Source organism: Pteropus vampyrus, unplaced genomic scaffold (genome assembly GCF_000151845.1).
Source record: "Pteropus vampyrus isolate Shadow unplaced genomic scaffold, Pvam_2.0 Scaffold75, whole genome shotgun sequence".
NCBI classification, from domain to species: Eukaryota; Metazoa; Chordata; class Mammalia; order Chiroptera; family Pteropodidae; genus Pteropus; species Pteropus vampyrus.
In genome coordinates, this window is record NW_011888856.1 from 31852 (window position 1) to 43365 (window position 11514).

Here is an 11514-nt window from a genome sequence, read left to right on the forward strand (position 1 = left end):
CTGAGGCCACTGCAACACACAGCGCAGGGGCACTGTCTTCCGGCCCCGCCCCCGGCCCTCCAGGTGTGAGTGCTCCATCCTCTGCTAGGACTTTTCCTAAAGCCAGTTGCCTGCCTGCTCCACTTCCCCCATCACTTGCCCCGACATGTGGGTCCATGTGGACAGTTAACACGGTGAGACTCTCCCAGCGTGATTCCCGGAAAAGTGGAGTGGGCGGTCGATGAGTCGGGGCGCTGGGTTTTCCCCCTCGGTCCGCATCAGATAACACACCGCCGTAATGGGAAACAGCATGCCCGGCCTCTCGGAATCTTGTTCCACGGAGTTGGATTACAAAGCCTTTGCACTTTGTTTTCATCCCAGATTCTCAAACAGCTGAAAGGGAGAAACTTGGGAAAGTGGCCTTCAAGGTCAGTGAGGACCCACCCGCTGGGCATGGGCCCTGCCTTTTGAGGGATGAGGTTGCTCCTGTAGGAAGTCCCTGCCTTGACAGGAAGCGGGTATGTGTGGTGCCATGGCCCAAGCTCAGGTCGTTTCTAATGCCAGTCAGATCCCAAGCACCAGCTGATGTGCAGCCGACCGCCCGCGGCAGGAGGGACTGACCCTGTGGGCAGGCGGGTTCCCCTCCCATCACTTCAACCCCGTGGACGCCTGAGCTGGACTCCATGAAAGAAGCAGCTGGACAGGTGTCGGTTCTTGCTGTCAGAGAGTTCACAGTTGAAGTCAAGTTCAGCATCAACTGCATCCGAATCCAGGGAGAGATGCACCGTCTACCCTCAAACCTAGCTCCCAACCCATAAGGACCTCTGATGCTCTCCCTGACCCAGCACAGGGCACACCACACACCTAGCCACCTGGCAACGTTTTTGGATTCACAAAAAGTCCCTCGGTCAGTGCCCCGAATGGTTCTTCCTTTAACAGATGGGGCTCTGCAGAGTGGAGGTCTGTGCTCCAGGCCATACCTTGAGTCACAGGCAACACGGGGCTTGGAGCTTAGGCCCGGGCTGTCCCAGCCCAGTGGAAGGTCACTGAGCGGGCAGTGCGACTTCCCGCCACCTGGCTTTGTTGCCATGGCGATATCACACAAGACCCGCCTTTGGGTTTTTTACTTTGGAGAAGAGCACCCTAAGTTAAACAGTCCCTGGGTCCCGTGCCATCTCTACTGTCTGGTGTGACGCACATCCCCGCCTCAGAGAGTCTCCTGTTACCTTCGCTCGTGTCAGGAATGTGGGGTCTGCCCCCCGCCCCCCTTCTCCCGCTGCTCTCCGACCATCTCAGCAAAAACAGGCTCATTTATGGTCATTTCCCAACATGACACACACAGTGACCGCTCTCGACCTTCCAGCCTAAGCTAGAATGGGAGAAAATGAAAGAGTTGTCAACAGTCCAGAGAAAAGAGGAAGGGACTCATAACCGGGGCCTGGGGCTGGGCCACAGATGTTTCTGTTTGGAGGCTCAGACCAGAAATTGAAAATGTAATTTCAGCCGGGAACCGTGCCTTCCAGGGGCTGGAGTGCCATGTCCTGCTCTCTCAGCCGTCTGCCTGACCCCTTGAGGAGACGTCACAGCTCGGTGACACCCTCGTGCCTCTGCCCCGTTGTAGGAAGGTTCCCTGGGTGCTCCCACGGCCGCTCTCCTGATCCTGCACCCTGCAGCCCGCACACACGCCCGCCCCCGGTAGTTCTTGTGCCTGGTTGGGTTCACAGAACACGGAGTGCCACGACCCAGGGAAAGAACACGGGACAGGAGTCCGGAGGCCTCGGCTGAGTCCCGGCTCTGCCGCCGTCGTGTTGCGCGTCCTCCAAAAGGTTTGGTTCTGCTCCAGACCCACGTTTCCCCATTCATTGACTGCGTGTAGCGAGTTCTTCCCGGAGCTGCTGTGAGGTTGAGAGAAGAGAGGCAGAAGCTTCTCCTTCGGAGACCGTCAGGGGCACACGCACGCATGAGGGGAGGAGAGAGAATCTGGCGGAGGCAGAGGGGAAGGGACAAAGTGGCGGTGGGCCCTGGCAGGGCTTCGTGGCGGCCTGGGACCGGACGAAGCGAAGGGAGCGGGCGGAGTGAACCAAGACTCGTCCTTCTCCCCCTGAAACACACCAGCTTCATCGCCGTTGAGAATCGATTGAGGCAGTAAGTGCCGTTTGGTTGGGGTGATGGCCCCGGAGGACGGGGCTTCGTTTGTGGCCGCGAGGTGGGCCTCCGTGATCCTGAGCCCACCTGAGCTCCGGGGGCCACGGCATCTTCACCGCGCTCGACCCCGAAACCAGAGGTCCTCGACCGCGGCGGTTTTGCACCCCAGGGAATATTTGGCAGTGTCTGGGGACACTTTTGGTTGTCGCAGCTGGAAGGGAGGGTGCTAAACATCCTACAATGCACAGGACAGCTCCCACAGCAGAACTGTCTAGCCGCGAACGTCAGCGGCGTTGAGGCTGAGGAACCTCTGCACTCCCTCTCGGCCTCCTCCCGAATTAACGCTGGACGAGGCGCTCTGTTCCTGCGCCACGCAAAAGCATTTCCAGGCCACCCTCCCCATGTCCCGCCTGTCCCTTCCTGCATGCGCAGAGCTCTTCGTACTGTCCTTGTAACTGACCCACGGACTTTCCGAACCATTCCTGTCGGAGAATGGTTCCGAACGGTCTAAGAGTTTCTTGTCTCAGCCCTTTCAATTTTTAAAACGTCTCTGCTTTGATTTTCTACATTAGTTGTGAACTGCTTCTCTCTGGTGCTTTTAATGCTCTCCCCGCTTTGGTACCCATTGGCTGGCATGGGGAGGGTTAGTTACCTCTGTGAAAAGCCTCAACACTAAGCATAAATCCCAGAGCCTGGCCTTAAGACTCAGTGACTATTAGCGTGACGTGTACATCAAGCGGCAGACAAGTATGGCTCGCCCCCCCGCACTGAAGCCAGACCCCATTTTGCTAGGGTCTGAGATGTTTGCAAATGGGGAGCTCAGGGGAGGAACTTCTATCTGCCTGTTGAGAGCTGGGAGGGTGAGGGCTGGGAGGGATGGAGAGGGATGGGGGAAGGGCCTCGGGGGCCGGGCAGAGGGTGAGTCTTAAAGGGATACAGGAAGTCTGGTGCATTGCTGACTCTTCCCGTCATTCTCGCCATGACTAAGGGTGAGAAACCACCCCGGTGTGGGCAGCATCCCTTTTGTAAATCTGGGTCCCTGAGGTCTGCATGGGGTCAGGCTGTGGGCTGATGTCACTCTCCTCCCTAGCTCCCTTCTGCTGCCCTCTGGGGGTCTGGATTCAGGATGTGTCCCTAGGGTCTAAAACTTTGGTAAGAAACTTACAGAGGCTGATGCTTACCTACAGATCTTAATAGAGCAATAAAAGCTTTTTAATGACATGCTTCAAAACTGCAAAGATGATGAGCAGAGAAAGAAAATTGAAAATCTCAAGTCGCACGGTAGAATCAATTAAGCCGTGAGTTGTGCTCTGCAGCTTGGCTAAAGCACTGTGAATCCAGTAAATGCAATAGCTCAGCCTTGTCCCTTGGAGCCCGTGAGCGGCATGGTGCCTTCCCAGCCCGTCTTACCTCCAGAACCTGCTCAGCCCTGCAAGCCAGAGCCACGTCTGTCCTCCTTGCTGACTGGACCACTGTTAGCTACCTGGGAACATCATCAGGCTCCAGCAGCAAATAGTGCAGGCAGTGGGCGCTACCCACCGAGCAACACTCTGACCTCTCCCAGCCATGTCAAGTTGTCGGTAGATACAGCCACAGTGTCTCTTCTTGAAGCAGTAACGAATGCTATGGTGCTGCTGGATTTCATCAAAGTGGCTCAACCCCCAAATGCCTAATAGATTCCTCTGGATCTGCCTCAGTGCCGAAGCAGCAGCTCAGGAGAGACTCTAATGCACCCAGACACCACAGAATCACTTCCTTTTCCCATATCCAATGGAACTGGCGAGGCTGACCATTTTGACTCACACGACATGGCTGATGATGATGGGGAGGCAGGGCCTGTGGACGAGCACCAGAGGGTTGTGCATCTCTCGTCACAGATTAGGTTTGGAATCATCTGTACTTCTAACAGTTACTCTTGAGAAAAGACCTCTTCTAGAAATGTCTGCAAACGTTTTTGCATATCCAGATCTGCTTCTGAGCACTTGTGACCAGAAGGATCCCAGGGGCCGGATGGCTCACGTGACGAAATGGTACCACTCAGCCTTTCGTGCAGGAAGGAGAGGATCAGTTGCCAGAAAGCCACGCAACCTCGTTTTGGGTGTGATTTCACGGTATCACAGGGCATTAGTGAATGACGCTGAAGAGAGCACAGGGCTAGTTTGGGAAGGACCGGTTCCCTAGAAGAGCATAATATTCATGGCTGAACAGGTTATCCATCATCTACCCATCTCAGCCTTTTATGCGGACTATTTTAGCAAGAATATGCAATTCTGTGTACATATATGGATCAGATAGCAATTCCTTGGGATGTCAGTTGGCGTGCACGGCATGGAGCAGTGCTGTGCCTTGTGTCTGGACTGTGCTGGACATCGCCCTGTCACCCTCTCCGGTGGTAATGGATCGTCTGTCACAGAGCCCTGGCTGGAGCCGGGAGGAGAATGCAATACTAATTATTTCACGATGGGCTACATGCAAATATCTCCTGCACTAAACCTTTCTACGGGAGAGAGAAGCACGGAATTACCATGTTTTTTCCCCCAAAATGACAAGAAATCTTTTTGCTCATTTGGTGCGAAGTGTGCAGAATATTCGGTAGGGGAACAACAGACAGTCTTGACTGATACCAAGAAGTTGCCTGGAGTCAGAGGAAAGGAAGCTGTAAGAGCGGAATGTGTAGGAACCTCACTCACTGCCTTTGGAATGCTGTCCCTCACCCGGAAGGTCGGGGACACTGATGGGGCAACGGAAGCCAGGCACAGACGTGAGGGACGACAAGGAGCAGGAGCCGCAGAAGGAAGGGGAAGTTCGGTGGGAGTCTAGGCTGTTCCCGAAGACGGAGAAGGCTGGGTTTGTGACGAACCGCTCCCGAAACTCCGCGGTGCGTCCAAGCGTTTGGGGTGGGGGGGGGGGGGGGTGATGCGACCATCGTATTTTGGGAGAGGCTATTCCTTCTGTCCTTGTCGCAAGTCCCAGTCTCAAGGCTGCTGAGCTTTGTAGTGTAGGTGCACAATTAAAGTGAGAGAAGCTTCTCTTTTTGCCACCTTTGTGGCAGTGACCGTTTTGACTTCCATCCTGAAGAAAAGCTTCAGGTTCTGAAAACGTTTACTCCCACCCTCCCCAGACCCTGTGCAGTGAAGAGCATTTCTGCACCCCAGCCTCAAACGCCAGTGCTGTGGAGGTGTGCAACATCTGTTTCCCAGTTCCTATGACCTTAGGATATGTGTGCATGTATAATATAACCAATGACAGATTTTGCAGGAATATTACATCTGCTCTAAGTGTGATGCCTCTGCGTTGTTTTAGAAAACCGGTCCCGCGAATTACAATCACATGTTGGAAAATGTCACGGTCTCGTGTACGATAGATAACTATTATTTTGGAATTGAACCCAAGCCTGAATTACAGATTCATTGTACTCAGTGCTTCTTTAGGTGTCATGATCTTTAAAAATGCAAATCTGTGTTTTACCGAGCTGCCCACGGCCGTCCACTAGCTTCCCGTGGCTCACAGAACAAAGGCCAGAATCCCACGAGGCCCCCCGGGTCCTGTGCGGCGCCACCCTCCGCTGCCCACTGTCTGCCGCACCTCTCTCCCCGCCTGTCTGGGCTCCGGCAGCCGGTGCTTCTCCCGCACTTCAAAGACTCCGGGATTTTTTTATACGAAGATCTTCCCACGTGTGCCTTTCAAGTGCCACCATCAGGCACCCCTGGAGAGTGACTGGATTCAGATGTGTGTGCATCACTCACATCGGCGAGGGCCCCACAGTGCCGGGCACAGGGGGTTCTCCATAAACACTTGTGGCAGGAATGAATGAATGAATGAATGAATGAATGAATGACCTGCCCCTCCAGCGGTCTTGGGTGCTTTCGTGTTTTGTAGGGGCCTGGCGTGTAGGTTTGTGTGTGAGTGTGGAGGGGTGCGGTAGAGAAGGTAGAACCTGACACCTCCAAGCCCCGGGGGACGGGATGTTCAGGTGAGCGAGGCTCGAGGTGGTGGCTCCTGTGTGGGGCCCTGCAGCTCTGACTCTCTCTTTCTGTCCCTCTGTTCTTAGGTGGAAGGGGGCGTCGGTGAACTGGAACGGCTCGGACCCCATCCTGTGAGCCTTCCTGAGGGTGAACGCTGTGGCTCCGGTGCTCATCAGAGGGGCGACAGCTGAGCCCCAGGCCTCAGGGACGAGTGTCTCAGAGGGGTGTCATGCCCACCTGGACCAGCACTGCTGCAGAAGCGTCAGAACCCCCCTGTCCCTTCCATGAAGGGCCCACCCAGGACTGCGATGAGGGCCCAGGGTGCTGCTGGGTGGCTCCCTCCCAGCTGAGCTGTGACTACCACGGACCGGAAGGGTGCCAGCTGCTGGGGCCTCCGCTGCCTTTGTCTGCATCCCTCCCTTACTCCCTGCTCGGCCATCCGCTTCCAAGCTTCTGACGTGGTCCGCCCGGAGCCCCTAGGCACGCGTTAATTCTGGTAGCTGGCTTTCTATAAAGCAGGAGTGAAACCCATGCCAAGGGCCAAGGCTCATTTGTTCCATTGCCTCTGTTAGGCGGTTCATGGCTGGGGTGGGAACAGTGTTGGGCTGATGGGCCCCAGAGCCCTAGTGATGCCACCTAACTAGTGGTCCTGGCTGGACTTCTGGTCCAGCCTGACTTCTCCTGACCAGTCTGGGTCTAAGGTACCAGGGCTAAGATGCCACCTAACTAGTGGTCCTGGCTGGACTTCTGGTCCAGCCTGACTTCTCCTGATCAGTCTGGGTCTAAGGTACCAGGCTGCATAAGCTGTGCTGACAAGGAGCAACTCAGGGGCCCAGGAGCCAGTCTCAGAGCAGACCCAGGTTCCTGTGGGGCCCCAAGAGGACAGTCACGCAGACCTGGAGGGTAGGCTGGACCTGGCCAAGTGGATGTGGGGGGAGAACCTTCTAGGGAGGGGCCCCGTGGCCGCAGAGGGCAGTGAATCGGGGTGAGCAGAGAGGGGCTGCAGCGTGGCGTGTGCAGAGAGAGCTGGCCGAGAGTGGGGGGCCGGAAGCTGTGGGGACCCTCACATTCCAGAGCTAGGAGCGACTAGGTGGCATGTAAAAAATATAATCACTTATGAAGGAAAGACTTCATTCCCTTAGTTTATATCCTACCGATTTCGGAAAAGGAAAATGAGCAAGCGTAGAAATGCAACGGGAGGCTAGTATAAAGACCAGGGACCGAGGGGGGGCTCCCAGAGGCAAAGCCCCAGCTTCCGGGAGCCTGTCATGTAGATGTCCCATGCCTGCCCCTGCTGTGCCCAGCAAGCACTTGGGCCTGGACCCTGAGTGCAGCCAGCAGAGTGTTTACACATGGAGACCAGGGCACGCCGTCCTCTCTGGCCCACAGAAAGGCCTCAGAGGCCGTACATAGACACTGATGGCAGCGGCTCCCCAGCCTCCACGTGCCCCGGAGCTCAGAACGAAAGCAGCCGCGGCGAGGGCTCTGTTCCCTTTGCAGTGCTGGCTACGAGGAGATCCCTTTAAGTGCCAGGCGTGCAGGGCGATCAACTGACATTTGCTGGTGACAACTAAAGAGCCTGCTCTGTGCTCTCGTGTGGCCGATGCCGGCCTTTGGGGAGAGGCAGGGAGGAGCCGGAGGGAAGTGAGGGCCTGGAGTGCTTTGTCCGTGCTGTGCGGAGGCCCCAGCGGGGTTTGCTGTGTAAACTCCAGTGGCCGTTCACAGCAGGCGTCAGGCAGAACTGCTTCCTATATGTCCCTGAAATGTTTATGCATTTGTTTTCCTTGGCGGGGACAGGCCGCTCCAGCTGAGAGGAAGGTGGTTTCCTTGCAGCAGCTTTGTTTATCGGCCCGGGAAGGAAAACCTGGGTCTTTTCAATGAAACTCACTTAACCTCCTGTCCAGGGTCTCATTGGGAGGGCTGGAGAAATCAAAATATTCCCAGTGTCGCTTGAGAAGATCAGTTCCAACAAATTATAAAAGCGTTTTTCTGGAAGCCGAGACACAGGTACACACGTGCAATTCAAAGTCTGTTGTCTGGGGTTCTCTGGGACGGAAGATGAGCAAAGCCCGGCACCAGCCTCTCCCAGACCCAGAAGGTAGAATGAACTCAGGGTACCGCGGCCAGGCCTGCAAGAACGACACATAGGACTATGCGTCCTTGCATGTGGGTGTTCCCCGTCTGGGGTGCATAGTTTTCTAGGGAGTCTGTGGGCAGACTTCAGAGGTCCATAGCCCGCCTCCCCTCGAAATTATATTAACATTTTTGTGTACATGTACATATGTGTAATTATCTGGGGAGAGGGTCTTTAGCCTTCTTCATGGCCTTAAACTTGGAAAGAGCCTCCTCCTTTTTCATAAAAGGTTAAGGAACAACCATGTCCTAGAGTTGAGTGGCCATGTCCTACGGGTTCGTGGCAACCCGGGGCTGAGCCTGGGCGCAGCACTCTACCTCCGTGGGGCTGGTCCACTGAGCAAGCCGACCTCGCTGGGGTGTGAGCAGGGAGCAGCTTTATCCTTTCTTACCGCTTCCCACTGGATTCCCTCTCTCTCCTGTTTGCATTCTGGTCTCTGGATGAAAGAGCAGGTCGATTCCACTGCTGTCCTGGCAGTGTGAGCAGGGAGACCCGTCTGATGGCACAACTCCACACTCTTGCGGCGAGAAAGCTCTTAAGGGGGACCTCCCATCTCTGGGGTCTCTCCAGAGTCAGGCAGTTCATCCTCCTGCAGCTTCTGGGGGAGTCCGCCTCCCTCCTTTCAAGAAGACCCAAGTCTGCCTTCTGTAGGATCCACATTCGAGCCACGCAAAAGCACCGACACATCCTTGCCTCCCCAATTCTGGGGGATCAGACCTTTCCCACCTCAGCCTGCCTGTCTGCTCCGCCTCCTACCAGGAGCAGCGATGTCCAGGCAGGAGTCACAGCCCGTCCCACTTCATCCAACTGCCCCCCACGGTTTCTGTGTCCCAGACTCAAGGGAAATCAGGGGCTGTGGCTGGGGCCCACCTGCCGTACAAGAGGGACAGCAGCCATCCAGCTTCCTGGGAGGGCGGGCGGCAGGAAAGGGCCGGTCTTAGGCTCCCACAGGCCCTGGGCTCTGCTAAGAAAGTGACGGCAACATGAGGATTTTCCTGCCCTAGTTCAGACCAGCCTCGCAACTCAAAGTGTAGCCCTTAGACCAGCAGCATCTGCAACACCTGGGAGCTGCTTAGAGATGCAGAACCTCAGGCTCCGCCCCAGACCTACTGACTAAGAAGATGCATTTGCACAAAACCCTTGGGTAAGTCAGGTCGAAGTTTGAGAAGCTCTGCTCTAGAGCTCGCGGTTCTGTGGGGTGGCAGTATGGAAACGCAGAAGCCGTCCGTATCGGGAAGAAGTGTACTGAAGGGATGTGCAGCAGAGGTACCACCCTGGCCCGCGGAGGGAGGAGCTGCAGCTGGACTGGAGGGCCTGCGGCTGGTCCTGACTCACTGCTTCCTGCCTGCGTGGCCCGAGCACCAGACATAGGCTCCCCAGGCCTCAGTTTCCTCCTCTGTGAAGTCACCACCTTGCAAGGCTGGAACGAGGATCCAGCGAGTCCACATGTTGTAGCGTGCGAAGCAGAGCCTGGCCCACCAACCCGATAAGGGTTTGTTTTGCCCTTGATGTGGGGCTCAGGGAGGCCGCTCAGAGGTGGTAGCATCTCGCCTGGGCCTGGATGGACGGGCAGGCTTTCGACAAGTGGAGAACTGGACGGAAGATCTTTCCAGGTGAACGAACAGGAGAGCCAAAAGACTATGAAAGTCCATGTCCACATGTCTCATTTGGGGGCACCCCAGAGTGGGGAGCCCCCGGAGGTTAGGAGAGGAGGCTGACAGGAGGTGAAGGCCTTAGACGGTGAGCCCATGGCTGGGTGTTTTCCCCAGAGACAAGGACTGCTCAGTGCTCTGCTTCAGACCTTTCTCCTTGGCAGGGTGGGGGTGTGTGGGCGTGGGGCAGAGGTGGGGGGCACATTGAGGGGCCCACGCTGTGCTCCATGGAAGACATTTGAGTGAGAGGCGAAGAGAGGATGGAGGTGACAGATGCTGATGGCCTTCGCTCCCAGAGGCCCTGCGGACAGTCCTCACTGGCCACCAAGACCTCACAGGACCCCGAAACTTGCAGGGGGCCATCAGGCTGCCAAGACTATTTGCAGGTATTTCTCTCCACCCACCAGAGTCCTCCCTACTCCCTAAGCATGCTCTAATCCTCACGGGGCTGTGGGAGCTGTAATTACCAGGCAAAAATGCCAGGCATTTGCGATATGGAGATTGCTTAATGCAGGACGAGGGGTGGGCGGGCAGGTGGGCAGGCGAGTGGCAGGCCGGCTGCCCAGGGGCCGGGGGGCACGCTGCCAGAGCCTGCGCGTGGCTCCAGCAGACCCGAAAGGGATCAGAGTCCCACCACCGGGGGCCCAGTGGTGACGGACGCCTGGGGTCAACCTTCCCGCTGCTCTTTTCATGCCGTCTTCAGTCAGTGCTTCATCCACCATCCTGCCCACATTCCCATCCTATGTCCTCAGGAAGACACGGAAGGCCTCTTTTACAGGTGGGGAAACTGAGGCCCAGGTAGCAATCCTTGGTTAAGAGCCCTCCTAGGACATTTCTCTTTTAGGGGGATCTCTTGGAGTCCAGACCACCAGATGGTCTTGGAGTGAGGGAATACACCCGATTTCTAATGTGTGCCTCCAATTCGTCCTCCAGCTCCGTTCACCCCAGACCATAGCAGCTGCTCCCCCAAAGAGCCCCTTGCTGCCTGAAACCTCTGCTAGTGCTTTGTCACACCTGGTTCTTTGCCTCTCTGCTGTCCATCTGCCAAACTCTACCCATCCCTGAAGACCTGTCTCCAAACCCCTCCTTTAGGCGGCCCTGCTGCATCAGCCCTCTGGCAGCCGACACCCCATCCCTGAGTGTTTTCAGTCGGCTTCTCTCTCACAAGCCCAGATCCACACACACACACACACACACACACACACACACACACACACACACACACACACACACACACCCTCTACGTCATGCTGCGTTTCCTTATCCTGGGCCTGGGGCTTCTCTTTTCTTCCTCTCTCCATGTGCCCGTCGCATCTGGAGGGATGAAGCCCAAGGTTCACTCCCCTCTTTGAAGAAGCCCCTCCCCAGCCTGCACCTGCACCTTCCCTCCCTACCCTCCTCCTGGCAGAAAACCCCAGTCACCCAGTGCCTGGCCGGGAAGGCTGCAGCTGCCCCAGGTCTCTAAACCGTTGATTCTGGGTGTGGTTTTGAGATTAACCCTGGCGCCTTTCCTGCGGCCCTTGATAAGGGCAATCCTAGGTTCTTATCTGGCATTTTCTGTTTTTCTTGTCGACATCTTGGAGGTTGGGCGAAGTCCCACCTCCCTGGGGAGTGGAGCCCTGCATGATAAGCACTCACC

General features: G+C 56.3%; 1 protein-coding gene and 1 pseudogene across 1 annotated transcript in view; both read left to right on the forward strand.

Annotated features, from left to right (window-relative positions):
- Window positions 1-6621, forward strand: part of MINDY4 (MINDY lysine 48 deubiquitinase 4) — a 19152-nt gene extending 12531 nt beyond the window's left edge. The window contains exon 6 of the mRNA XM_011362503.2: window positions 6176-6621. Coding sequence (XP_011360805.1) covers window positions 6176-6224 — 49 coding nt within the window. The 3' untranslated portion in view covers window positions 6225-6621. The remainder of the gene's footprint in view (window positions 1-6175) is intronic.
- On the forward strand, window positions 3041-5539 carry LOC105293678 (annotated as a pseudogene).
- Window positions 6622-11514: the final 4893 nt, after the last annotated feature.